The sequence below is a fragment of the Danio rerio genome, chromosome 10 (genome assembly GCF_049306965.1).
Source record: "Danio rerio strain Tuebingen ecotype United States chromosome 10, GRCz12tu, whole genome shotgun sequence".
Taxonomy (NCBI): Eukaryota; Metazoa; Chordata; class Actinopteri; order Cypriniformes; family Danionidae; genus Danio; species Danio rerio.
In genome coordinates this window covers 45,989,485-46,017,068 of record NC_133185.1, presented here as the reverse complement: position 1 = coordinate 46,017,068, position 27,584 = coordinate 45,989,485, and the positions used below count along the sequence as shown (strand labels likewise).

At 37.5% G+C, this 27,584-nt stretch overlaps 4 protein-coding genes across 4 annotated transcripts; all 4 read right to left on the bottom strand.

The window, feature by feature from the left end:
* Window positions 1–326: 326 nt before the first annotated feature.
* taar19c (trace amine associated receptor 19c) lies at window positions 327–2,712 on the bottom strand. Its single transcript, XM_009305640.5, has one exon. It carries the CDS (start codon window positions 1,386–1,388, stop codon window positions 327–329), a length of 1,062 nt encoding a protein of 353 aa, XP_009303915.4. The 5' UTR covers window positions 1,389–2,712.
* A 4,445-nt stretch (window positions 2,713–7,157) lies between these two features.
* taar19b (trace amine associated receptor 19b) lies at window positions 7,158–8,224 on the bottom strand. Its single transcript, XM_021479459.3, has one exon. It carries the CDS (start codon window positions 8,193–8,195, stop codon window positions 7,191–7,193), a length of 1,005 nt encoding a protein of 334 aa, XP_021335134.1. The 5' UTR covers window positions 8,196–8,224; the 3' UTR covers window positions 7,158–7,190.
* Window positions 8,225–10,782: 2,558 nt separating this feature from the next.
* taar19d (trace amine associated receptor 19d) lies at window positions 10,783–14,237 on the bottom strand. Its single transcript, XM_001921481.6, has one exon. It carries the CDS (start codon window positions 14,235–14,237, stop codon window positions 13,176–13,178), a length of 1,062 nt encoding a protein of 353 aa, XP_001921516.3. The 3' UTR covers window positions 10,783–13,175.
* A 2,546-nt stretch (window positions 14,238–16,783) lies between these two features.
* On the bottom strand, window positions 16,784–20,819 carry taar19g (trace amine associated receptor 19g). The gene has a single exon (XM_073915198.1). The coding sequence runs from the start codon at window positions 20,208–20,210 to the stop codon at window positions 19,206–19,208; it is 1,005 nt and encodes a 334-aa protein (XP_073771299.1). The 5' UTR covers window positions 20,211–20,819; the 3' UTR covers window positions 16,784–19,205.
* Window positions 20,820–27,584: the final 6,765 nt, after the last annotated feature.

The following is a 27,584-nucleotide window of genomic DNA, read 5'->3' as shown; positions in this document are numbered from 1 at the left end:
CTTCACTGAACCGTTCATTACAGGTGTGAAATATTGTAAAGGCGTCCACACAGCACTGAAGTGATGCAACACTGCCTCAGATACAATGAGTTCAGCTTTCATGTGTGACCTGTGGATTGGAAAAAAGGAAGGTTTCTTAATACAATACCCTGATACATTATTGATTCACTAGTGTTATCTGAACATTATTTACCCTTAACATTTTCAATGTCCTGCAATGAACGTAGATGTTAGAAACAAAAGGACAATGTTATCGCTAGCAATTTTGTTTGATTTTTTTTAATAAAATTAACCTTATGTTATGAGAAACAGCTTTAGCAGTTTGATTACAGTTCATGATGTGTAAAAATATTGACCAGAGAGGATGCAAGATGAAATATTTTTAGAGTTAAGATCAGTTTAACTGTCTTTTTAAACCAGGGGTAAAATAAAGCATAAACCAGAGGATTCAGACCTGAGTTAGCATACACAATCCATGTCAAAACACTTATAACTGTGGAAGAGTTTACAGTTAATGTACAGATATAGTAAGGAATCCAGCAAAGCAGATAAACGGTCACAATGATTCCTAAAGTCAGCGCAGCTTTACTCTCAGATTTCCTCTTGACTGAACCCTTCAGTACACATTTACCACCCTTCATCAGAGAGTTTATAACCTTCACTTGCTGATGAACAGCATAGAAAATCCTCAGATATAAAGTTATAATCATGACACAGGGGAAAATAAAACACATGAACAGATCAGTGACTCTCCAGCTAAAACTCATCATGACTGAACAGTCTCCATAACACACATCTGTTCTGTGTGAAGTGTCAAAATATCCATTGTCAAATAATAGGGCAGTGTTATAAGCTGAATAGTAAACCCAGCTCAGACAGATACTCATAAGTGTGTTTGCCATGGTTATTTTCTGTGGGTACAGTAAAGGGTGACACACAGCCATGTAACGATCAACAGCAATTAAAACCAAATTACTAAGAGATGCTGAGGGAATCACCCAAATTAATATTAAAGTGAGTCCACAGAAAGTGTCTCCAAAGTACCAACACTTGTCAATCAGTTTGACGGCCTCCACAGGCATCACAATAAGTCCAATAAGCAGATCAGTTACAGCCAGAGAGAGAATAATCATGTTGGTTGGAGTGTGAAGCTTCTTGAAGTGAGAGATGGAGATGATCACCAGCAGATTCAGAATCACAGTCCATACCGAGAGCAATGAGACAAAAATGTAAAGTATATTGTATCCATGACTGAAATGTTTTTCCTTGACACATGATGAGTTGATGTCAGGAAAGCAGTATTGAGTCTCCTGATGCTCTGTCTCGTAGGCCATGAGTGAGTCTCCTCCTGTTAGGAGTTTGTTCTGCTCTCCTTTCTGTCCTTTCATTTATACTGTGTCTGGATCAGACCGACCAACCTCTCTACCGCCCACTAGAATGTAAAAAAAAAAGAAAGAAAGCTTGTCCTTCTAATCCACCCTTTAATTTTTTATTGCCATGTTTTTTTAAATGTTATCAGAACCTAATGTCAAAATAAACTGAGCCTCTGCTTTTAAACAACACCAGCATTTTATTCAATCCTTGTGTTGAGAGCAAAATAATTGTTCCCAAAAGTTGCAGAACCTGTTTTTAATGTTTTGAATGCATCTTTTTTAGCATATGTGCCTACAAACTTTAAAATAGCTGTCATTGAAAGCCTCGTATCCTTTCAATTAAATTCATTTCTACAGAGAAACAAAAATCCGTAAGAAATTTCCATCTGGATTTCAAATCACAGAAACAGCACTCAAGAGGTTTTTAAATGGTCTGCTCTTATCTGCTTGTGGTTTCATTTCTTTCTTAGTGTTATCGGACCTCGGTGCTGCATTTGATCCTATTGATCATAACATTCCCCTTGATGGGCTTCAAAGTTATGTTGGTATAACAGGAACTGCATTGGCCTGGTTAACATTATTAAATTGTGTTAGTTAATAGAGGCATTAGATCAAAGGAGGCAACAGATCAAAAGTACACTGTGGGGTACCACAGCATAGTAAATGCGATTTCTTAACTTTTTTTAACAATAAAAAACATGGATTTAGTTTCCACTGTTGCGCCAATTATACTCATTATCAACCGACTGATTTGTATGAATTCACAAAATGAACAGACTGTATATCTGACATTAAAAATTGGATGACTAATAGGTTCTTATTACTTAATTCAGATCAAACGGAGCTCTTAATTATAGGACCCAAATACCTCTGAATTTTCAAAAAAAATTTATAAAATTTTTTTTTAATAGCAACCTCTTCTTTTAAGGCCACATTTTGCATTTCAAGCATTTGTAAAATACTGCATTTTTTCATAAAAATGTGCCAAACTTTTGCCATCAAATATCTGCTATTAATGTCTAATGCGGAGAAACTTATTCATGCTTTTATGACTGCTCGGTTAGATTACTGTAATGCATTACTAGGTGGTTCTGCTGGTTCAAAATGCAGCTGCTAGAGTATGGAGTCAATCTAGTGCCATATATACTTGCAAAATAAAAAGGTTTTGCAAATAAAAAATAAATAAATGCAAATCTCCAAAAATTGCAAAGGGAAATTTTATTTTTGAGAAAAATAAATTTTGTTAACAAAATAACTGCAAGGGGAAAGTTAGGTTGTGAAATAAAATTAAATTTAAAAAAAAAATAACTGTATATAGAAATCTAACCCTAAAATATTTGCAATTAAAAAAAAAAAAAAAAAACTAAATACATTTACAAAACATTTTTATAGCATTGCCTTTACAAAACTAGTCCAGTCAACTGCAATGCTTGTTTTGATTTGCTTTTTAGTCGACTATTAGTTTGCGATGCTGCTTTCACTTTGCACTTTTTCTGCACGTTTAACTTTGTGGCCCTGATTTAACAAGGGAAGCGGAGTCAGGGAAACTTCCTTCAGACCTGCCTCCATTTAAGCGACATCATCATTTGGAGACATAGTATCAACAAGATGGTCTTACAGTCAGGGCCGGAGCAAGCTGAACTGCCGCTCTAGGCAGAGCACGATCACGCCGCCCTCAACCCCAATGTGAAAACGAAAGTGATTATGAAAATAAAGTGAGATGTAGCGGACCGCTTTTCCGGCGCTTTATGCGCGGATATAATTGAGGACGTGCAGGTGCTGAGGGAGGGAGGTGTCGCGGACACTGCGCTCTTTATTCTGCCGCCCTATACGCGGATATAACTGAGGACACACGGGTGCTGATGGAGGTGTCGCTGACGCTGCCCTTTCTATTCTGTCGTCTATGCGTGAATATATCTGAGGACGCGGGTGGTGAGGGAGGTGTCGCGGACATAACTGAGGACGCGGGTGGTAAGGGAGGTGTCGCGGATGCCGCCTTCTCTATACTGCCGCCCTAGGTGGCCGCCTAGGTTGCCTCTACGGATGCGCCGGCCCTGCTTACAGTCCAGTAGGTCCGGGCCTGCTGTAAACGCCCAAGTTATACAGTTTATATGTAGTTTTATGTATAGTTTTTTTTTATTGCAAATATTTTAGGATTTTTTGCACTGCTTTATTTTTATTTACAGTTCTTTTTTGTTTGCAAATTTTTTTTATTTCTCAACTTAATTTTTCCTTTGCAGTTCTTTATTTTTGTTAGCAAAATACATTTTTTATTTCTCAAATTAATTTTCCCTTTGCAATTTTTGGAGACTTGCAATTATTTTTGCTCAATACTTTATTTTTCAATTGCAAAAAATTTTTTATTTCTTTATATTTGCAGGTATATATGGCACTAGATTGACTCCATACTGCTGCTAAAGTACTTTCTAGAACTACGGAATATAATCCCATTAGTCCAGTTCTGTCACTATTGCATTGGCTCTCTTTAAAATATTGCTCAAAGTTATAAATTCTTATTGGCTACCTAGAAAGGAGAATCCAGAGAAAAATGGGAGGGTTGACAGATATGGTGTGTATGGGTTTTTCCCAGTACTGGGTTGCACATGGAAGGGCATCCGCTGCGTAATGTTGGAAAAGTTGGTGGTTCATTTCGCTGTGGCAACACTTGATTATTAAGGGGACTAAGCTGAAAAAAAATAAATGAATAAATTTTATGATTATATGTTTATCTGATAAGATGTTAAGCATTAGTTGTATTCTGTACAACTAAATAAAAATTGTAAGGTTGTTAAATACAAGTAAAATGATCATAATGTGAAAACAAGTGTTCGCCATCTGTGGATTTTATTAATGGGTATTTGACAGTAAAAAGGCAGTTTTTTTAGTAAAACATCATTTTTGACGAAGAAAATTGACGTGTTGGAGAAAATATGGGCGGTAACTAGCAAATTTTTTAAACTGAACTTTTCACTGTAAAAAATATCTGTAAGTGAACAGTTTTCATGTTTTGTGATTTACATGTTTTCTATATATTCACAGTGCATCCGGAAAGTATTCATAGCGCTTCACTTTTTCTACATTTGTTTATGTTACAGCCTTATTCCAAAATGAATTAAATTCATTTATTTCCTCAATTCTCCACACAATACCCCATAATGACAATGTGGAAAAAGAGTTTTTGAAATTAAAAAATAAAAAATTAAGAAAAAAAAATTACAAAAGAATGAAAATTAAAAAGGTGAAAAATCACATGTGCATGAGTATTCACAGCCTTTGGTGTAAAGCTCTAAATTAATTCTGTTTCCACTGATCATTCTTGAGATGTTTCAGCAGCTTCATTGGAGTTCACCTGTGCTAAACTCAGCTGATTGGGCATGATTTGAAAAGGCATACACCTGTCTATATAAGGTCCCAGGGTTGATAGTGCACGTCAAAGCACAAACCAAGCACGAAGACAAAGGAATTGTCTGTAGACATCCAAGACAGGATTGTCACGATACACAAGGCTGGGGAAGGCTACAGAAACATTTCTACAGCGCTGAAAGTTCCAATGAGCACAGTGGCCTTCATCATCTTTAAGTGGAAGATGTTTGGAACCACAAAGACTCTTTCTAAAGCTGGCCGGCCATCTAAGCTGAGTGATCAATAACCCGATGGTCACTCTGAGCTTCAGCGTTCTTCTGTGGAGAGAGGAGAACCTTACAGAAGGACAACCTTCTGTGCAGCAATCCACCAATCAGGCCTGTATGGTACAGTCGCCAGAAGGAAGTGACTCCCCGCCTGGAATTTGCCAAAAGTTATCTGAAGAACTCTCAGACCATAAGAAACAAAGCTCTGTGGTCTGATGAGACTAAAGTTGAACTCTTTTGCCATGTGTTACGTTTGGAGAAAACCAGGCAGCGCTCATCACCAGGCTAATACCATCCCTACAGTGAAGCATGGTGGGGTCAGCATCATGCTGTGGGGATGTTTTTCAGCAGCAGGAACTGGAAGACTAGTCAGGATAGAGGGAAAGATGAATTCAGCAATGTGCAGAGATATCCTGAATGAAGACCTGCTTCAGAGTGCCTTTGACCTCAGACTGGGGTGACGGTTCATCTTCCAGCAGGACAATGACCCAAAGCACACCAAAATATCGATGGAGTGGCTTCACAACAACTCGGTGAATGTCCTTGAGTGGTCCAGCCAGAGCCCAGAACTAATTCTATTGAACATCTCTGGAGAGATCTGAAAATGGCTGTACACCGTCGCTTTCCATCCAACCTGATCGAGCTTGAGAGGTACTGCAAAGAGGAATGGGCAAAAATTCCCAAAGACAGGTGTGCCGAGCTTGTGGAATCATATTTAAAAAAACTTGAGGCTGTAATTGCTGCCAAAGGTGCCTCAACAAAGTATTGAGCAAAGGCTGTGAATACTGATGTACATGTGACTTTTCAGTTTTTTTTTTTTTTTTTTAAATTAATTTGCAACAATTTCAAAAATTCTTTTTCACATGGTCATTATGGGGTATTGTGTGTAGAATTTTGAGAAAATAAATTAGTTTAATCCATTTTGGAATAAGGATGTTACATAAAAAATGTGGAAAAAGTGAAGTGCTATGAATATTTTCCCGTTGCACTGTAGAAGTGATTTGTCTTCATTGTTGGACACTTATTCTCATATAATGGTATATATTTTTATATGACATTATGATTTTTTTTCTAAATGACTTGTCTATCTTTCAGGACATTTTTAATAAATGTGGGTGTCACACCAGAGGACAACAAAACTTAATTTTACAGTTATATGTATATGTATAAACAATTTCATATAGGCTTCAGTCTCATGATCTCTCACATGAGTTATGATAACTGCTCATGAAACTCAAATGCCAAAAAATATCCAAAATAGAGCACAGAATTGATTCACACTGTGAATCTCTGGATGAGGAAAAGTCTTCAAGATTTCTTTGGGTGTTCTATAGTGTTGGAAGCATATGAATAGTAGGACAAATATTATTTATATGTGCATTTATTTATTGTAGTTCTCTTAACTACAAACATTCATCAAGCCAAGTTATGTCTTGTATTTCTTGTAAAAACCTAGGGAAGATTTTCAGATCCAAATACGAGATTTTTCTGAATTAGTAAGTGGTTTGAATTTGCCGTCACTCTTGATCATATATAGAGGTTTTCCGTCAAAAATACATTCCCCTGGTCATTTATTTTATTTTAAGTATTACTCTTGCATTAAAAAAAAATATATCAACGGTTGTAATGTTGTATTGTGGGCTTGTAAAATGGCAGTGTTGGTACAGTAGGGTCTCTCCAGGCAGTCACATGGGTTGGTCTGTCTTTGTTTACTCTTACTGATCAATGAAAACATCAATGATTTAACAACTCTGAGGAACAATTATAATTGTTTAGATTTGTGATTTATGTGTTATTGATGATATTCATGATTCTCCATTGAACCGTTCATTTAAGGTGTGAAATATTGTAAAGGCGTCCACACAGCACTGAAGTGATGCAACACTGCCTCAGATACAATCAGTTCAGCTTTCATGTGTGACCTGTGGATTGGAAAAAAGGGAAGGTTACTTAATAAAATAGCCTTATCCATCATTGATTCACTAGTGTTATCTGAACATTATTTACCTTAAACATCTTCAATGTCCTGCAATGAACACAATGCAATAAATGTAGACATTAGAAACAAAAGGAACAATGTTATTGCTAATTTCTGTTTTATTATCTTAATAGTATTTATTTTTCAATTAAAAGTTTTAAAATCATCACATATAATATCTACCAGTATGAGACCGATTAACCAGTTTGATTACAGTTCATGTTCTGTAAAAATATTGACCAGAGAGGATGCAAGCTGACATATTGTCATAGTCAAGATGTGTTTAACTGTCTTTTTAAACCAGGGGTAAAATAAAGCATAAACCAGAGGATTCAGACCCGAGTTGGCATACAAAACCCATGTCAAAACACTTAAAACTGTGGAAGAGTTTACAGTTAATGTACAGATATAGTAAGGAATCCAGCAAAGCAGATAAACTGACACAATGATTCCTAAAGTCAGAGCAGCTTTACTCTCAGATTTCCTCTTCACTGAACCCTCCGTTACACATTTACCACCCTTCATCAGAGAGTTTATAACCTTCACTTGCTGATGAACGACATAGAAAATCCTCAGATATAAAGTGATGATCAGGACACAGGGAAAAACAAAACAAACAAACAGATCAGTGAGTATCCAACTAAAACTCATCATGACTAAACACTGTCCATAGCATTCATCTGTTCTGTGTGAAGTGTCAAAATATCTATTATAAATTACAAGGGTAGTGATATAAGTTGAGTAGTAAACCCAGCTCAGACAGATACTCATCAACATGTTAGCCATGGTTATTTTCTGTGGGTACAGTAAAGGGTGACACACAGCCGCATAACGATCAACAGCAATTAAAACCAAATTACCAAGAGATGCAGAAGGAATCACCCCAATTAATATTAAAGTGAATCCACAGAAAGTGTCTCCAAAATACCAACACGTCTCAATCAGTTTGACGGCCTCCACAGGCATCACAATAAGACCTATTAACAGATCAGCCACAGCCAAAGAGAGAACGATCATGTTGGTTGGAGTGTGAAGCTTCTTGAAGTGAGAGATGGAGATGATCACCAGCAGATTCAGAAACACAGTCCATGCTGACAGAAATGACACAAACAAGTATATAATATATCCATTAGTGGAGTGTTGTTCCTTGACGCATGATGAGTTGATGTCAGGAAAGCAGTATTGAGTCTCCTGATCCTCTGTCTCGTAGGCCATGAGTGAGTCTCCTCCTGTTAGGAGTTTGTTCTGCTCTCATTTCTGTCCTTTCATTTATACAGTGTCTGGATCAGACTGACCAACCCATCTACCGCCCACTCTGATTGAAAAAAAAAAGCTTGTCCTGCCTTCAATTTTTTTCTTGCCATAGTTTTTTTTTGTATTGTTACCAGCCCTCTGCATTATTTTTGATGTTTTTCACCTCAGTTTGTTGGCCCACAAAATATAATATATTTAAATAAAGAACCGAGCCTCTGCTTTTAAACAACAAAAGTATTTTATTCAATCCTCATGTTGAGAACAAAACAATTGTTCCCAAAAGTTGCAGAACCTGCTCTTAATACATTGCATTCACCGCTACTTTTAAGATATTTGCCTACAATTTTAAGCTGTATAAACCTATTTAAGCCTGTTTTTAATGTCAAAGATACTACAAAAAGTCTTATCTAACTAATTATGTTCATTACTACACAGAAACAACATTTGTGAGAAATTCCAATCTGGATTTAGATCATTTCATAGGACTCAAACATCACTCCTAAGAGTTATGAATGCTCCTATCACCAGATCGTGGTTCCATTTCTCTCTCAACGTTTTTGGACATCCGTGTCATAACATTCTCCTTGAATGGCCTTAAAAAAGGATGTTAGTTTTACTGGAACTGTATTGGCTTAGTTCAGGTCTTACTATATTTTATAGATTTGTGTCAGTTAATGTAGACCACAGGTGTCAAACTCAGTTCCTGGAGAGCCACAGCTCTTCACAGTTTAGTTTTAACCCTAATTAAACGCACCTCATCAAACTAATTGAGTCATTTAGGCTTGTTTGAAACCTACAGGTCAGTGTGTTGAAGCAGGGTTGGAACTGAACTGTGCAGGGTAGCAGCCCTTCAGGCACTGAGTTTGACACCCCTGATGTAGACCGTACCTATCAAAAGTACACTCTCAGATACCACAAGGCTCAGTTCTTGGTCCCTTTTTACATTGTATATGCTACCACTAGACAATATCATTAAAAACATAGAGTTAGTTTCCAGTGTTAGGCCTATATGACATCTCCTCTCAACTTGATAATTTATACAAAAATTTACAAAATTAACAGATTGTATAGCTGATATTAATAATTAGTTTAAAGTTCATCTTCATCTAAAATTCTTATTAATAAATTCAGATAAACTGAGCTTTTGCTTATTGGACTCAAAAATGTCTTGCGCAAAAACAAGTAATACTGCCTAAATCTTGATATATTTCTAAAGGTTTGTGTGTGATATTTAATAGCAAACTGTCAATTGAAGGCCACATTTTAAACCTTTGTAGACTTACATTTTTTATCTTAATAATGGGCTAACTTTGACATGCTATCATTGTCTGATGCAGAAAAGTCTATGTTTGTATGACCTCTAAGTTAGACTACTGTAATGCATTACTAGGTGTCTGCACTGTAGGCCTAATAAATGAACTTCAGCTGGTTCAAAATTCAGCTGCTAGAGTGCTTTCTAGAACAAAGAAATATGATCATTTAAGTCTGGTTTTGTCAGCATTGCATTGGCTCACAATTGAATATTGCATACATTTATAAATCTTATTTATTACATACAAATCCCTGTATGGCTTAGCTCCCCAGTATTAGAGGAAGCTCCTGGTGTGTTTTGGCCCATTTCCACTGAGTGGCACTGTACAGTTCGATACGCTTTTATGGCCGTTTCCACTGTCAAAAGGTACCAAAAAGCGAAGCGTACCCTACCACTTTTTGGGTTCCCTTTGCAAAGGGTACCTAGCATGACAAAAGGGTTCCATAAGGCGAAGCTAGATGCACAGCTGAACGCTATTGGTTCACAGAGAAACGTACCCCAGTGCATAGTCGGCGGGTAGCCAGAAGAATGAAAACAAAGGAACCGCCATTTTTAAATACACAGCTGAGACATTACACTGTGATAATATATATATACACAATATATATAATATATGCACAAATATACACAATACATATAATAATGAGCCATGGTCAACCCAAGCGCAAACAAACCTTGTCGTCTTGATGAACACACTGTAAAAAATGTTGAGTTCCACACCATAGATTTGTGTTCAGACTACATGAAAGAACAACAAGTAAGTTAGCTAATTCATTTTTTAGTTATTTGATTTTATTAAACATAAGACAATCAAGTCTATTCAAAACCTTAAAGAATTGAAGTAATTTGAACAAACAACAAACGTCATTTTTTTTTTGAGTGCAGCCACAAAGGCAAGAAGGACAAAATCTGGCGTGTCTGAGCAGTTTCACTTTCTCCAGAGAGCTTGCGATCACTTGCCGCACATCTTTGTTTGAAATAACTAACTTCTTGAGCTGATGATAACGTGCGTGAGATTATTGAAGTGCTTCTGACATCCGGTCCTTTCATAAATGAACAAATGCGAGAGTGAAGCAGAAAAAAAATAAAGGAGCAAATGATTCCTTCAGCAACCTAAAACATGAACAAACTGCCATGCTTAACTATTATCATTTCCTTTTGGACTATTATGAACTTGGACTCTGTAACAGAGGTTACATGTGCTGGTGAATATCAAAGATACAGATGAGAGGTTTGCACTGACTGTGGGCTATATTGCATATAGTTTTTCTAACAGAAATAAGGACTAAATGTATGCTGTGTATAGTTTTTCTGTAATTAGAAATATATCGGAAACTGTAAGGTTCTGTATGTGTTCGTGTACGTTACATTTTTGGTTTATTTTATATAATAGCAGACGTTACAGTAGGCTATTATCATTGATTTGACTTATAATCAAATCATGTTCATAGAAAGGTTAATAATAAACATTTACACACAAAAATGTATCTGTATAAAGCATCTGTTTTGTGAGCAGTGCTTCTTATATGATATGTGAGTGACCCGTGCAGCTTTACTTTGACATTTCCTTGAGTGAGAATGACGTTGACTGAAACTTTGTCATTTGTTTTGGCTGTGGAAATGCAAGCCTGATAAACGTGACTCGTACCAACCTTTACCATACTGTACCTCTCAGTGGAAACAGGCCATTACAGGCTCTCATCTACACTAAATTAATTCTGGACAATTGATTATTCAGAGAATGTCAAAATCAATTGTACGCAGAAGATTTCACATATCACATATCAGGCACCTAAACTCTGGAACTGCCTTCCTAGCACAGTTCGGAAAGCAGACACACTGTCCCTTCAAAAATACAGTTCTGTCCTGAATCTCTGCGTGCGCAGGTTAATAGATCACACTTAATCTGCTTCTAATTATTAAATAAATGGTGCAGGAGATTGGTTGCTGTCTCCTTAGCAGCCAATGAGCTTCCTGCTCAACTTTTTGAAATGCCTTTGTTGTTTAACAACGGCAATTTGCAGCATGTTTTTGTATGATGGCCAACTGAAAACATCACAAGACCGACAACTAGCTTTTACTTGACAATCTTTTACTCTCTTGTGCTTGGCTGCTCAATGCTTATTCAGGCATTTGTATGTTCAGTTCCAGCTCAAGGTATACAAATGCATTCATAAAAAAATGCAGTGTTGGTACACTGTCGGATACCACAAGGCTCAGTTCTTGGTCCCTTTTTACATTATATATGCTAATATCATTAAAAACAGAGAGTTAATTTCCAGTGTTAGGCCAATGATGTCTCCTCTTAACTTGATAATTTAGAATATTAATAATTAGATTAAAGTTCTGATGTCTTGTTTATTGGACTCAAAAATGTCTTGCGCAAAAACATGTAAGACTGCCTAAACTTTGATATATTTTGAAGGGTTTGTGTGTGATATATGATAGCAACCTGTCAATTGACAGCCACATGTCAAACATCTGTAGAACCACATTTATTTCATCTTAATAATGGGATAAATTTGACATGCTTGTTTAAAAGTTACAACAGAAGTCTGGTGCTCAAACACCACTTTTATCATATCCTCACCTTGGAATTATAAGGTTCTGTCTGCGTTCTGAATAATTTTGAGATATTGAGCTTCATTGTTTTCGCATTCAATAGCAAACAGGATGTGTGTAACATTTTTTTTTTTAATAAAAAGTCTTTAAATGTAAACAACTTATAAAAAACATCCCGTGATGTAAATAAGTTATCATTTCATAAGAATATGTCAATAACTCAATTTTGACAAAAATGTCAGATAGAACCTTATAATTCTAAGGTGACGATATGTTCAAATTGCTGCAGTACTATGACAATGCCACAAGTTATTGTATGTGCGCCTGCTCAAAGATTGAGGTGGGAGACTTTCTAAATTAGTGATTGGTTTTCAATATTTTGCTGTCACACTTGATCAGGGGAAAGCTCTGAATATGGAGATGTTTCCTGTCAAAAACACACCAGCCGGGTCACTTCTTTTATCATAAGTATTACTGTTAAATGAAATAAAGATATCTCATTTGTAGTAATGCTGTACTTTGGGCTTGTAAAATGGCAGTGTTGGTACAGTAGGCCTCTCTCCAGGCAGTCACATGGGTTGGTCTGTCTTTTACTCTTACTGATCAATGAAAACATCAATGATATAACAACTCTGAGTAGATTTGTGTTTTGTGTGTTATTAATATTGATGATATTCATGATTCTCCACTGAACCTTTCATTAAAGGTGTGAAATGTGTAAAGGTGTAAAGACGTCCACACAGCACTGATGTGATGCAACACTGCCTCACATACAATGAGTTCAGCTTTCATGTGTGACCTGTGAATTGGAAAAAAAGGCAATAATGACTGATACATCATTGATTCACTAACATTATTTACCTCCATCATCTCCAATGCTCTGCATGAACACACAGTATAATAAATATGGACATTAGAAACAAAAGAAACACTGATATCACTACTAGTTTTTCTTTATTATTCTTGAAAGTGATCTTATGTTTGTATGTAATTGTTACAATTAATAGTTTTAATAGTATCACATATAACAATATCTACCATTATGAGAAACAGCTTTAGCAGTTTAGCTAAAGCTCATGTTCTGTAAAAATATTGATCAGAGAGGATGCAAGCTGAAATATTTTGAGAGTTAAGATGAGTTTAGTTGTCTTTTTAAACCAGGGGTAAAATAAAGCATAAACCAGAGGATTCATACCCGAGTTAGCATACACAATCCATGTCAAAATGCTTACAGCTGTGGAATAGTTTACAGTTAATGTACAGATATAGTATGGAATCCAGCAAAGCAAATACACAAGCACAATGATTCCTAAAGTCAGAGCAGCTTTACTCTCAGATTTCCTCTTGACTGAACCCTCTGTTACACATTTACCACGCTTCATCAGAGAGTTTATAATCTTCACTTGCTGATGAACAACATAGAAAATCCTCAAATATAAAGTGATCATTATGAGGCAGGGGAAAATAAAACACATGAACAGATCAGTGACTATCCAACTAAAACTCATCATGATTAAACACTGCCCATAACACACGTCTGTTCTGTGTGAATTGTCAAAATATCTATTATAAATTATGAGAGCTGAGATATAAGCTGAGTAGCAAAGCCAGCTCAGACCGATACTCATTAGTGTGTTTGTCATGGTTATCTTCTGTGGGTACAGTAAAGGGTGACACACAGCCACATAACGATCAACAGCAATTAAAACCAAATTACTAAGAGATGCTGAGGGAATGACCCAAATTAAAATTAAAATGAATCCACAGACAGTTTCTCCAAAATACCAACACTTGTCAATCAGTCTGACGGCCTCCACAGGCATCACGATAAGGCCAATAAGCAGATCATTTACAGCCAGAGAGAGAATAATCATGTTGGTTGAAGTGTGAAGCTTCTTGAAGTGAGAGATGGAGATGATCACCAGCAGGTTCAGAAACACAGTCCATACCGAGAGCAATGAGACAAACACACATATTATGATATATCCATGAGTGGAGCGTTGTTCCTTCACACATGATGAGTTGATGTCAGGAAAGCAGTATTGAGTCTCCTGATGCTCTGTCTCATAGGCCATGAGTGAGTCTCCTCCTGTTAGGAGTTTGTTCTGCTCTCCTTTCTGTTCTTTCATTTATACAGTGTCTGGATCAGACTGACCAACCCAAATACCGCCTACTTTGATTTGTCAAAAAAAAAAAAGTTCTCCCAATCCACCCTATACCTCTTTTTTTGCCATTTTTTTTTCTTACCAGCTATCTGGAGCATTTGATGATTTTCACTCATATTTTATGGCCCTGAGAGTATTATATATTTATGAAAATAAAGAACCAAGCCAATATGCAGTACATACAGATAAGCCTAAAATTATTCTTAAATAGAAACCCGAGTTAACTGTTGGGTGCCTCGCCGAGCCCATACCAGTGCACCCGAAGGGCACCCAGGTAATGGATGGCGGCACTGGCGGTTTGGACAGTGACGCCAACCCGAAATGTCTTTTCCCTGGCACCAAATGAATAATCCAGACCTAGAATACCCTGCATCATACAGATGGGGTGGGCAACACTCACCTTTTTCATTGTTCATTGATGCCTGATGATCAAGCTGGTGGCCTCTATGCTGCGATATTAAAGTCCTCGTGCAGATGGGTGTCCCAGATGCCCCTAGGTTTTGGTGAGCTATCAATTCATCAAAAACCTGTTGTTAGAAACCTTGGGTTTTATTTTAATAGTGATCTGAAATTTAAATAAATAGTATATTCATTTGTTAAATCCAGTTTTTTTTCCATTTACGACTTCACAAAAGTGAAATAATTTCTCTCTTTTAATGACCTTGAGAAGGCGATCCATGATTTTATTTTGGGAAGACTTGACTATTGCAACTCTCTATATGTAGGTTTTGGTCAAAATGACCTAAAAAGATTGCAATTAGTACAAAATGCCGCTGCGAGACTTCTGACATGGACTCACAAGTATGAGCACATATCCCCAATTCTTTCCTCTCTGGGCTGGCTGCCTGTTAGGTATTAACTTTTGTTTTTAAATCCTTAAATGATCTGCCACCACCTTACTTACCAGACCTTCTACATGTGTATATAATCCTGGTAGGTCACTAAGGTCTTCTGATCAGTTTATTCTTTCGTTGTAAGCGAAGTGGGTATCGGGCTTTTGCTTTTATCGCCCCAAACCTCTGGAACAGGCTTTGAGCCCACATCAGACCTGTTCCATCTGTTTTTAAAAAGCGTCTGAAACTCCATCTTTGTTCTTTAGCATTTGAGCCTTTTTAATGTTGAGGGGTTTGTCTTATGTTTTAATTGTAATGCATGTGATGTAGGCTTTATTTTAATTAGCATTGATTGTTTTCAGCACTTTGGTCAACGTTGTGTTGTAAGTAAGGGTGTCACGATCCTCCACATCCTCGATTCGATTACATTTTCGATTCTAAAGTCTTGGTTCAATTCGGTTTTCGATTTGAAACCACAAGCTGTGCCATTTAAAGACTTTTATGCAATATAATATTATCTGACCTTTGTGCGCTGTGACAGGCATGAAGCTCTGTGTTGCTCTGAAGGTCCAGCAATCACAAGGCTACTAAAAGAGCACTGCTAAGACCTTTAATAACTTTCTCCCTCACATTATTGTACATGGAGGGTGTCACTATAGCTAGGAGATGCGTTCTACTTGGGATTTCGTAGCGCGGTTCTAGCACACTAATTAAGTGCCTAAAACTGGAGTTTTCTATGTTTTTGTGTTGCCTGCGGAGATGCCCTGCCATGTTAGTCATGCTGCCGATGGAATAATGTGGTATACTTACAAGGGTTTGGCGATGTCGACTGATCTGGCATTGTACGATGTCTAATATGAAACATCGCAATGGACGATGGCATCGTCGTCATATGCGGCGGTGAGTTAATTATGAATAATTAATTCATTCATAACGAATTAATTATTTGTAGCCTACCGTTTAAACTACCTGACCTACCTGATCTTTGTTTTACCCATAAACAAATCATACAGTAAATGAATAAAGATAAGTTACACACATAATTACCACCTGTCAATCACTTTTACTGGGGGACTCGTATAGACAGTAATCTGTGTCCTTATTTATAATGGCCTTGGTAAAAAAAAAAGGTGCACAACCAACAGGAACCAGCCAGCAGTATCTGAGGTGTTCGCTAAAATTACTAAGTACAAGTGAGAAAGTGAAAGACTGAAGCAGTCTACTTACCTGCTGACTGCCTGGACCCGCTGTCTTGAGCGCATGAAAGTGTGTGTGTGTGTGTGTGGTCAAGTCAGACGGTATGTGCGTTTTCAGTGGTAGTGATGAAGAAGGGCTGTTCAGAAATGCTAAACGCCAGTGTGGATGTGGATTGCTTTCGTCCTAAAATGCCATTCAAAAACTAAGACCTATTAGTGTAAACAGGGGCCGAGTTTGTATTTTTCACGAGCGGATTTGCAACGGGGGCAGGGCGGAGTATCGCGTACATAGCAGAGCTTGCAGTTTTTTTTTTTTTTCGTCGACAACACAAAAACTTTCAACATAACTCATTGGAAATCCAAAATACTTCCACACCGACAACTTCATTGAAAGAGGAGAGGGTTTAAGTTCTTTCGACAGGTCTCCTGCATCTGCATTTCAACAAGCACTTCAACAAGCATGTTTTTTTTTTTTTCCGCTTGGCAAGCAGAGCTGAAGTGACATGAGGGCGTGGCAGCATCGACGATTCCATTTTTTGATTCGATAATCTAAATTGAGCATGAATTTCGATCGATTTAGATTTAAAATCAAAATCATGACACCCTTAGTTGTAAGAAATGTGTTATATAAACTAACTAACTAACTAACTAACCCCAGATAGTCCCTCGGTGAGGGGGCTGCTGGTCAGTGTACTGGCAACCATGGTGAGAGCCATTATCCACATATGGAAAAAACATGAAACAATGGAGAACATTCTCGGTTGCCTGATGGAAAAAAATTTATCCCAGAGCACAGCTACAATTCATCCAAAAACTGCAGGCCTAACTTGACTCTAGTTAAGGTGAGTGTCCATGAAAAAAGAGACTGGGCAAAAATGTTTTGCATAGCAGAGATCTAAGACAAAAAAACACTACTGAGCAAAAATAACATAAAGGCTGCTGTCAGTTTGCCAGAAGACATTTAGATGATTCCCAAGACTTTTGTGAAATTGTGGAGAGACGTGACAAAAGCTAAACCTCTTTAAACCTTTTTCTAATTAACACTGGATTTCAGGAAAAGAACACCAACAGTAAAATGTGGTGGTGATAGTGTGATGGTCTGGGGCTGTTTTGCTGCTTCAGAACCTGGAAGACTTGCTGCTATACAATGGAACTTGAAGGCATATATCATGGTATCATAACGATATAATGTGGCAATAAGATCATATCTATACTGTTTATAATAGAGACACTGTAAAAAGGTAATTCCCAGCCACTAGACTTTTCTGATAGGGTATTCTTATGTCATTGAGTGTCAGATGTGAAAGTATGTTGTGGTATGGTTTCGAATGTGATCCTCAAAAAAGGTAGAGGTAGGATTGGACCTTAGGGTGTACTCGCACTACGCTATCCGAACCGTGCCCAGGCCCATTTCCCGGATCGTTTGAGAAGTGTGAGTGCTCTGAATTGGGCTCAGGCGTGGTTCACTTGGCCGACCCTGGCCCTGTTGGAAGAGGTGTACCAGAACTCTGTTTACTTGGGCACAGTATGCTCGTAGTGTGAGTGCAAAGTGCGCCTGAATCCGAAACTGACGAGACGTGACTTTTAAAGATCTGTTTCATATGGATTTATGCTCCCTCACTGCACGACAGCTGCACCTTCAGCAAACCTCCTAATTCCTGAAGAACGAGGACTTTATGATTGTTTATTAGTGTCAAAAGGGGTTGATCTGTTCGGCGAAATATTTGACTGCGTGTCACTGCATCCCAAACGACTTAAATGATATAACGATATAAAGAAATCTCCACTGTGCTGAGCGAGAGTATGGCGTTTGCACAAAACAGCGCATCATCGCTGACATAAGCATGCCCAGGCACGAATGCGATGTGAGCAGGGTCTGTCGGAGGAGACGGGAGAGGGTACGAGCATGCTTCGGCCTGGTTGAAGGCAACTATACATAGTGTGAGTACGCCCTTAGTCTTAAAGTCTGGGCTTCTTCTGCTTGTAAGCATTGGTTAGTGGTGTCCAAATGGTAGATTTATGCACAACTGCAGGAGCAGGTTGTGCTCAAAACTTGGTCGTGGAGGGCCGGTGTCCTGCAGAGTTTAGCTCTAACCTAAGCCAATCATTAATCTTAATAGGTACACCAGAATCTTCCAGACTGATGTGTTTAGGCAAATTGGAACTAATCTATGCAAGACGCCAGCACTCCAGGACCAAGTTTGGGCACCCGTTCTCTAGAGGATTCTGTACCTTGAGGTTTCAGAGAAACCAGCAGCTTCAAAAATAAGTTTGCTGCTTTGTGATGACGTTTTAGCCACTGCTCTCTCAATCTGATAAATTTGTAGAGCAGAAACCAAAGTGTTGTGCTGTCACTCTTGATCAGGAGTTTACAACAAAAACAGAGCCTGACTTTATTTTCATTGTCAATCTTAAATTAGAAAATATATTTAATTTGTTGTAATGCTGCTGTGGGCTTTTGAAATGGCAGTGTTGGTACAGTAGGCCTCTCTCCAGGCAGTCACATGGGTTGGTCTGTCTTTGTTTACTCTTACTGATTAATGAAAACATCAATGATGTAACAACACTAAGGACCAATTATAATTGTTAAGATTTGTTTTTTATGTGTTCTTGATATTGAAGATCCTCCAGTGAAACATTCATTAAAGGTGTGAAATACTACAAACACATACACATACTGAAGTGATGCAACACTGCCTCAGAGTGAGGTCAGCTTTCATGTGTAATTCACTAATGTTATCTGAACATTATTTACCTCCAACATCTCAATGTCCAGCATAAACGCACAATGCAATAAATTCAGTAGTTAAGGAATATATTATGTTAATATAAAATCAGGTTTTAATTAATCCTATCAAATATAATAATATCTATCATTGTGAGAGACAGCTTTACCAGTTTAATTACAATTCATTTTCTATAAAAATATTGACCAGAGAGGATGCCGGCTCAAATATTTTCAGAGTTAAGATGACTTTAACTGTCTTTTTAAACCAGGGGTAAAATAAAGCATAAACCAGAGGATTCAGACCAGAGTTAGCATACACAACCCATGTCAAAACACTTAAAACTGTGGAAGAGTTTACAGATAAAGCACAGATATAGTAAGGAATCCAGCAAAGCATATACACTGACACAATGATTCCTAAAGTCAGAGCAGCTTTACTCTCAGATTTCCTCTTCACTGAACCATCCGTTACACATTTACCACCCTTCATCAGAGAGTTTATAACCTTCACTTGCTGATGAACGACATAGAAAATCCTCAAATATAAAGTGATGATTATCACACAGGGAAAGGTAAAACACACAAACAGATCAGTGAGTATCCAAGTAAAACTCATCATGGCTGAACACTGTCCATAACACATGTCTGTTCTGTATGAAGTGTCAAAATATCCATTATTAATAATAAGGACAGTGTTATAAGCGGAGTAGTAAACCCAGCTCAGACAGATACTAATCAACATGTTAGAGATGGTTATTTTCTGTGGGTACAGTAAAGGGTAACACACAGCCACATAACGATCGACAGCAATTAAAACTAAATTACTAACAGATGCTGAGAGAATCGCCCCAATTATTATTAAATTGAAACCACAGAAAGTGTCTCCAAAATACCAACACGTCTCGATCAGTCTGATGGCCTCTATAGGCATGACAAGTCCAATTAGCAGATCAGCCACAGACAGAGAGAGAATAATCATGTTGGTTGGAGTGTGAAGCTTCTTGAAGTGAGAGATGGAGATGATCACCAGCAGGTTCAGAAACACAGTCCATGCTGACAGCAATGGAAAAAACAAATACATAAAATTATATTCATGACTGGAGCGTTGTTTCTTCACACATGATGAGTTGATGTCAGGAAAGCAGTATTGAGTCTCCTGATCCTCTGTCTCATAGGCCATGAGTGAGTCTCCTTCTGTTTGTTCTGCTGTCCTTTCATTTATACAGTGTCTGGGATCAGACTGACCAACCCATGTACCGCCTACTCTGATGTAAAAGAAAAAAGAAAAAAAAAGTCCTCCCAGTCCATTCTGAATTAACTATCATATTGAAAGCCTGTTTGAATCTTGAATAGTGTTCCTTGTTTTTTAAAGCTAAATGTCATATTTATCATCTTATCTGTTTGTGTAAACCATTACATCAGGTTATCTGTTGTTTACTGGGGTATTGACCTGATTCTAAAATGCGGAAGTGCGCCTGTTTTCGCGATTGTCTTAGAACTTCCGATTCAGTCGCCTATGGGAGAAATGACAAGGAATAATAAACGGCAGAAAATGGGCAAACTACTTGCTCAACAAACAAATGTTTGCATGACTACACAGACCACGTAGCATAATATAATAAGAAAATATTAAATTGCAACATCAAGCAGCGTAACGAGCAGTTGTTAACGTCAAACAATTAATGGAAGTGAATGTGACCGGAAGTCGCGAGACAAAAAGATTCAAATGGCAGCGCCCGCTCGTCACCTGAGAATAAGGTGAATATTAGGCATGTATCAACATTTAAACCAAAGCAAAAAAATAAATAAAAAATGTCACCAACAGTGAGTATCAATATATAACAAAATATAAATACTTTAGAAGCAAAATAACAGGTAACTTAACTTTTTATACCATCTCTATCTTGTACACATCTTCATGCTTATTAAAAAAGTACAAATGTTTTACTGCAGGATCCTCTTTTGTAAAATATTTTGTTCATAAAGACTCGATTGTTTTCACAGATTTATTATAGCTATTTATTTAGCTTAATTAATTAACATAAATTATTTAAGTTATGTATTTTCGTAAATATCCTATATATTAACTTAAATAAGTCTTACAGACTTGATATAAAATAATTGTCATCATTGATTCTGACACCCCTATAAAGGTTTCTTAACAAATTAATTTTCTTGTCGGCTAAGTCCCTTTATTATACCGGGGTCGCCATAGCGGAATGAACCTTTTTTACGCAGCGGATGCCCTTCCAGCCGCAACCCATCTCTGGGAAACATCCACACACACATTCACTCACACACTCATACACTAAGGACAATTTAGCCTACCCAATTCACCTGTACAGCATGTCTTTCGACTGTGGGGGAAACCTGAGCACCCGGAGGAAACCCATGCGAACGCAGGGAGAACATGCAAACTCCACACAGAAACGCCAACTGAGCCAAGGATCGAACCAGCAACCTTCTTGCTGTGAGGCGACCGCAATATCTACTGCGCCACTGCATCACCGTTTCTTAACAAATTAGGTTTAAAAAAATGTCTACGATTATAAAATATTTTATTTTTCTGTCAAACTGTTTATGCTGAAATGTTAAAAGTGGCATTGATGTACCTGCTCTTTCTGGGAAATTTCTACTTAAAGTTTATCTCATTTATTTAGCTCCTTTTGTTCAAACTTTTCGGATTAAAATGCTTTTTTAAAAATGCTTTTATTATCCAAAATAACCCTATTTGGGGATATTTATTTCCTTTTTTATGTGCCCTCTTGTTTTCCCCTATATTTCTCATGCGTTTGTTATATAGGCTACTCAAATTTAAATTTTAATATCTCATTGTTTAAAAATAACCTACAGTTTGTAAAGACTGTTTTCTGTTTTATTTGTACTGTAAAACTTTTTTTTGTTATTGCAATAACATTGGTCATGACTAAAGTAGCTTTGAGCCCTGAAGTGTCCGCCTAACGGCTCCATTTTCAACTTCATCCCCGCCGTCGCTCTGCAAATCTCGTTGACCACCAGCTGTAGCCGTGCTTCATGTCGGACTGTCGGGGAAACCGGAGCACCCAGAGGAAACCCACACTAACACTGGAAGAACATGCAAACTCCACACAGAAATGCCAACCGACCCAGCCGAGGCTCGAACCAGTGACTCCCTTGCTGTGAGGCAATCGTTCTACCCACTGTGCCACCTTAATGCCTAGTTTAGTTCAGTGTGGTTTAATGTTCACGGCTGAATGCTATATTACTCACCTGCATCATGTGTTCCTCACCAAAGAATACTCGCATGCGCATCTTGCCTCCCTCATCAGTAGTATGCTCACTCACAGCGCACACATCTCGCCTTCCTCACCATAGTATGCTACTCATGCATCTTTTCTTTATTATATTTATTTGATGTTTATTAATATAGCATTTTACAATGTAAATTGTGTCAAAGCAGCTTAACAGAAGTTCTAGTAAACTGAAACTGTGTCAGTCCAGTTGAAGTTCAGTTTAGTTCAGTTCATTTGCTTTTCAGCTTAGTCCCTTTATTAATCTGGCTCTGCCACAGTTCAGTGAACCTTCAACTTATTCAGCATATGTTTTAGGCAGCGGATGCCCTTCCAGCTGCAACCCATCACTAGGAAACACCTATACACACTCATCCACACACATACACTACGGACAATTTATAGCTTACCCAATTCACCTGTACCACATGGACTGTCAGGGAAACCGGAGCACCCAGAAGAAACCCACACTAACACTGGGAGAACATGCAAACTCCACACAGAAATGCCAACCGACCCAGCCGAGGCTTGAACCAGTGATTCCCTAGCTGTGAGGCAATCGTTCTACCCACTGTGCCACCTTAATGCCTAGTTTAGTTCAGTGCGGTTTCATGTTCACGACTGAAAGTCCAAACACTGAAGAGCAAATCCATTGATGCGCAGCTCCACAAGTCCCAAACCAAGCAAGCCATCTTGTAGCCAAGACCCTGGTTGCAGCATCTCTGAGGCCCCGTTTACACTAATGCGTTTTATTTTGAAAACGCATAAGTTTTGCTACGGTTATGGTACACTACGCCGGAGTTTTCGAGCGCTAAAAGCGGAGCGTTTTGAAAATGCTGAAGAAGCCATTTTTATTCTAAAACGCTGCTGCTCCATCTCAGTGTGGATGGGGGAAAATGGAGACATCTGAAAACGGAGGCAGGGCTGCCGACATTCCCCTCTCTGATTGGGGCTCAATATTAAGTAGCCTACACACAGTTCAGTCCTGCATCCTCTCCTTGAAAATTCAGACTTCGCAAGTTTGATATGGAAAACTGACCCCCGAGGACATGTCGGGTAAATTTTCAAAGGAACAGTGTACAGTATAACCTTACTCACATCTCCCTGGCTACGTTGTTTCACTTTCTTAACAATAAAATACAAATATGAAGGAACTGCTATTTCCATTTTGATATTAACTTAACAGACAGCAGAAATGTTGAGGCGTTGTGCTGCATTTATGAGCGTCATCTTCACTGTATGCATATTTATAACAAAACGGAGCCTATGACTGCCTTCTTTCGTTTTCATTGAGAATACGAACCATACCCTCTCTTTTACTGAATATCAGATTTAATAATCAATAATGGCCAATATAAAAGTATAACATACAATAAGTTTATACATTATAGGAAATAAAAGCAAGCAATCAGTCAATATACAGCATGTACGTGGTTACATTAATTATTAATTTATCTCTGCGCTCAGCAAAAACACGTTGCCCGAGAACAAGTAATAGATTCAACAGACCAAAGTCTGGGAATATGTCCTTAGATATAGACAACAAGATGAATTTAATATCACGTTTAACAAATATAGTGAGATTAGATCCAGCGGGAGATACTTGATGAACACTCCGACTAAGTGCAGCTCTCATCTGGGTGGATAGGCTGCAGCGCTTGCCAGAGTGTGTGGGGTCATGTGATGTGCGTTTTCAGTGTTTTGGTGAAGATGGAGAGCTGTTCAGAAACGCTAGGTGAAACGCTGGTGTAGACGCGGATCGTTTTCATTTTAAAATGCCGTTTTAAAACTAAAACGCACTAGTGTAACAGGGCCTGAGACTGCAGCCAAATGAATGTGAGACAAGCACTTTATTGATGGTTGAATATATTTATTGATAGCATAAGCAGAAGTCGTCATTATATACCATAGTTTTTCATCTATTTCTGGCAGAATCTTGATCAGGTTTACAGACCCCAATAAATAAAAGACCTTTCTGAATTAGTGATTGGGTTTAAGGTTTCCGCTGTCAATCTTGATCAGGAGAAAGCTCTGCCTGTGGACTATACAAACTACATCAGATCCTTGTCACTTTTCCAGTATTAAACTTACATTACGATATATATATATATATATATATATATATATATATATATATATATATATATATATATATATATATATATATATATATATATATATATATATATATATATATATATAATTTGTTGTAATGTTGTACAGTGGGCTTGTAAAATGACAGTGTTGGTACAGTAGGCCTCTCTCCAGGCAGTCACATGGGTTGGTCTGTCTTTGTTTACTCTACTGATCAGTGAAACATCAATGATGAAACAACTCTGAAGACCAATTATTATTAGATTATTAATAGATTTGTTTTTCATGTGTTATTGATATTGTTGATCCTCCACTGAGCTGTTCATTAAAGGTGTGAAAAATTGTTCACACACACACACACTCACACACACAGAGCACTGAAGTGATGCAATAGTGTCTCAATGTGTTGAACAATGAGGTCAGCCTTCATGTGTGACCTGTGGATTGGAAAAATATTCAAGATGACCTAATAAAAATAGTCTGAATAGGCTAATACAACATTGATTCACTAGTGTTATCTGAACATTGTTTATCTCTAATGCCTAAATTGAACACAAAGTGTAGTATATTCAGAAACAAATGGAACAATGTCCTCCCTACCAATATTGTTTTAATGATCTTAAAAGTAATCTTTTGTTTATGTCATTATTTTATAGTATCAGTAATAAAATCTACCATAATGAGCAAGCAACAACAATGGCCAGTTTAATTACAATTCAAGTTCTGTAAATATATTGATCAGAGAGGATGCCGGCTTAAATATTTTCAGAGTTAAGATGAGTTTAGCTGTCTTTTTAAACCAGGGGTAAAATAAAGCATAAATCAGAGGATTCAGACCTGAGTTAGTAAACACAGCCCATGATAAAACATTTATAGCTGTGGAAGAGTTTACAGATAAGGCACAGATATAGTAAGGAATCCAGCAAAGCAGATACACAAACACAATGATTCCTAAAGTCAGAGCAGCTTTACTCTCAGATTTCCTCTTCACTGAACTCTTCATTACACATTTTCCACGCTTCATCAGAGAGTTTATAACCTTCACTTGCCGATGAACGACATAGAAAATCCTCAAATATAAAGTTATTATAATGACACAGGGAAGAATAAGAGACATGAACAGATTAGTGAGCATCCAACTAAAACTCATCATGATTGAACACTCTCCATAACACAATTCGGTTCTGTGTGAAGTGTCAAAATATCTATTATTAATTACTAGGGCTGTGATGTAAGCACAGTAGTAAAGCCAGCTCAGACAGATACTAATCAACATGTTAGTGATGGTTATTTTCTGTGGGTACAGTAAAGGGTGACACACAGCCACAAAACGATCAACAGCAATTAAAACTAAATTACTAAGTGATGCTGATGGAAATACCCCAATCAATATTAAAGTGAATCCACAGAAGGTTTCTCTAAAGTACCAACACTTGTAAAACAGTCTGATGGCTTTCACAGGCATCACAAAAAGTCCAATAAACAGATCAGCCACATTCGGAGTGTGAAGCTTCTTGAAGTGAGAGATGGAGATGATCACCAGCAGGTTCAGAAACACAGTCCATGCTGACAGCAGTGAAAAAAACACATACAAGATGTTGTATTCATGTTTGGAGTGTTTTTCCTTCACACATGAAGTGTTGATGTCAGGAAAGCAGTATTGAGTCTCCTGATCCTCTGTCTCATAGGCCATGAGTGAGTCTCCTCCTGTTAGGAGTTTGTTCTGCTCTCCTTTCTGTCCTTTCATTTATACAGTGTCTGGATCAGACTGACCAACCCATCTACCGCCTACTCTGATGACGGAGAAAAAAGAAAGAAAAAAGCTTTTCCTTTAGGGTCCACTCTGAATTATCTGTGGAGTTGAATGCTTGTTTTGATCTTGAATCATGTTTTAAAGCTGAATGTCTTATTTAGGATTTTATCTGTTTGTCTAAACAATTATATCAGGTCATTGGTTGTTTACTGGGTTATATTAGGCATGTATCAACATTTAAACTGACCCAAACTAAAAATCCACATAAGTAGTGGTTCATTCCGCAGTGAAAAGGCAGAAGGAAAATAAATGAATGCAATCTGTCAAGTAAGTGCATTAATCAATAACATTTAAACTGACTTATGGTCTGTAAATAAAAATCTGTGTCATATAGATCAAACCGTTTATAGCAGTGGTCACCAAACTTGTTCCTGGAGGGCCGGTGTCCTGCAGATTTTAGCTCCAACCCTAATCAAACACACCTGAACAAGCTAATCAATGTCTTGCTAGGTGTACTTGAAACATCCAGGCAGGTGTGTTGAGGCAAGTTGGAGCTGAAACCTGCAGGGACACCAGCCCTCCAGGACCGAGATTGGTGACCCCTGGTTTATAGTATATATTATGTTGGTGTGATATGCCTGATTCAGACCCATTTATAAATGGATCATTCGGATCATCTTATTTAAAAAATACTTTTGAAACTCACAGAATGCTCTAAAATGTGAAACTTTTACATTTTACACTCTGAATTAATTTTAATTGCATTAAAGTCTTTAGTATTTGCCTTTTTGTGTTTTGTGCTCATGGAAGTATATGAATGTGAGACAAACATTTGGTCCCATTTTATATTAATTGTCCTTCACTACTATGTACTTAAATCATAAAAATAAATAAATGTACTTACTGTGTTTATGATGTATTTGAGAACACTTGTGGTGCTTTTGAGTTGGGATAGAGGTTGGGTTAGGGACACATTTGGTGGCATGGGTAGGTTTAAGGGTGGGTTAAGGTGTAAGGGATGGTCAAAAGTGTATTTACAAATGTAGTTACAAAAGTTAATTACAGTTGTATTTACATACATGTATTAAATCAAGCATAAGTACACAGTAAATACATGTATTAACACAATAAGTACATTGCATCCAACTATTAATTCATATGTAAGTACATATTAGTTAAGGCCACTTAATATAAAGTGGGACCAAACATTTTATTGTTGGCTGAATATATTTATTAAAGCACAAAGTCATCATTATATACCATGCATTTTCATCTAGTTCTATCAATCATGACAAGGTTTACGGAGCCTAATAAATAAAAGCGTTAATAATGAAAACCTTAATAAACCTTAAAAAATAAAAGACCTTCCTCAATTAGTGATCAGTTTGAAGTGTTCTGCTGTCACTCTTGATCAGGGGAAAGCTTTGATTGTCGATAT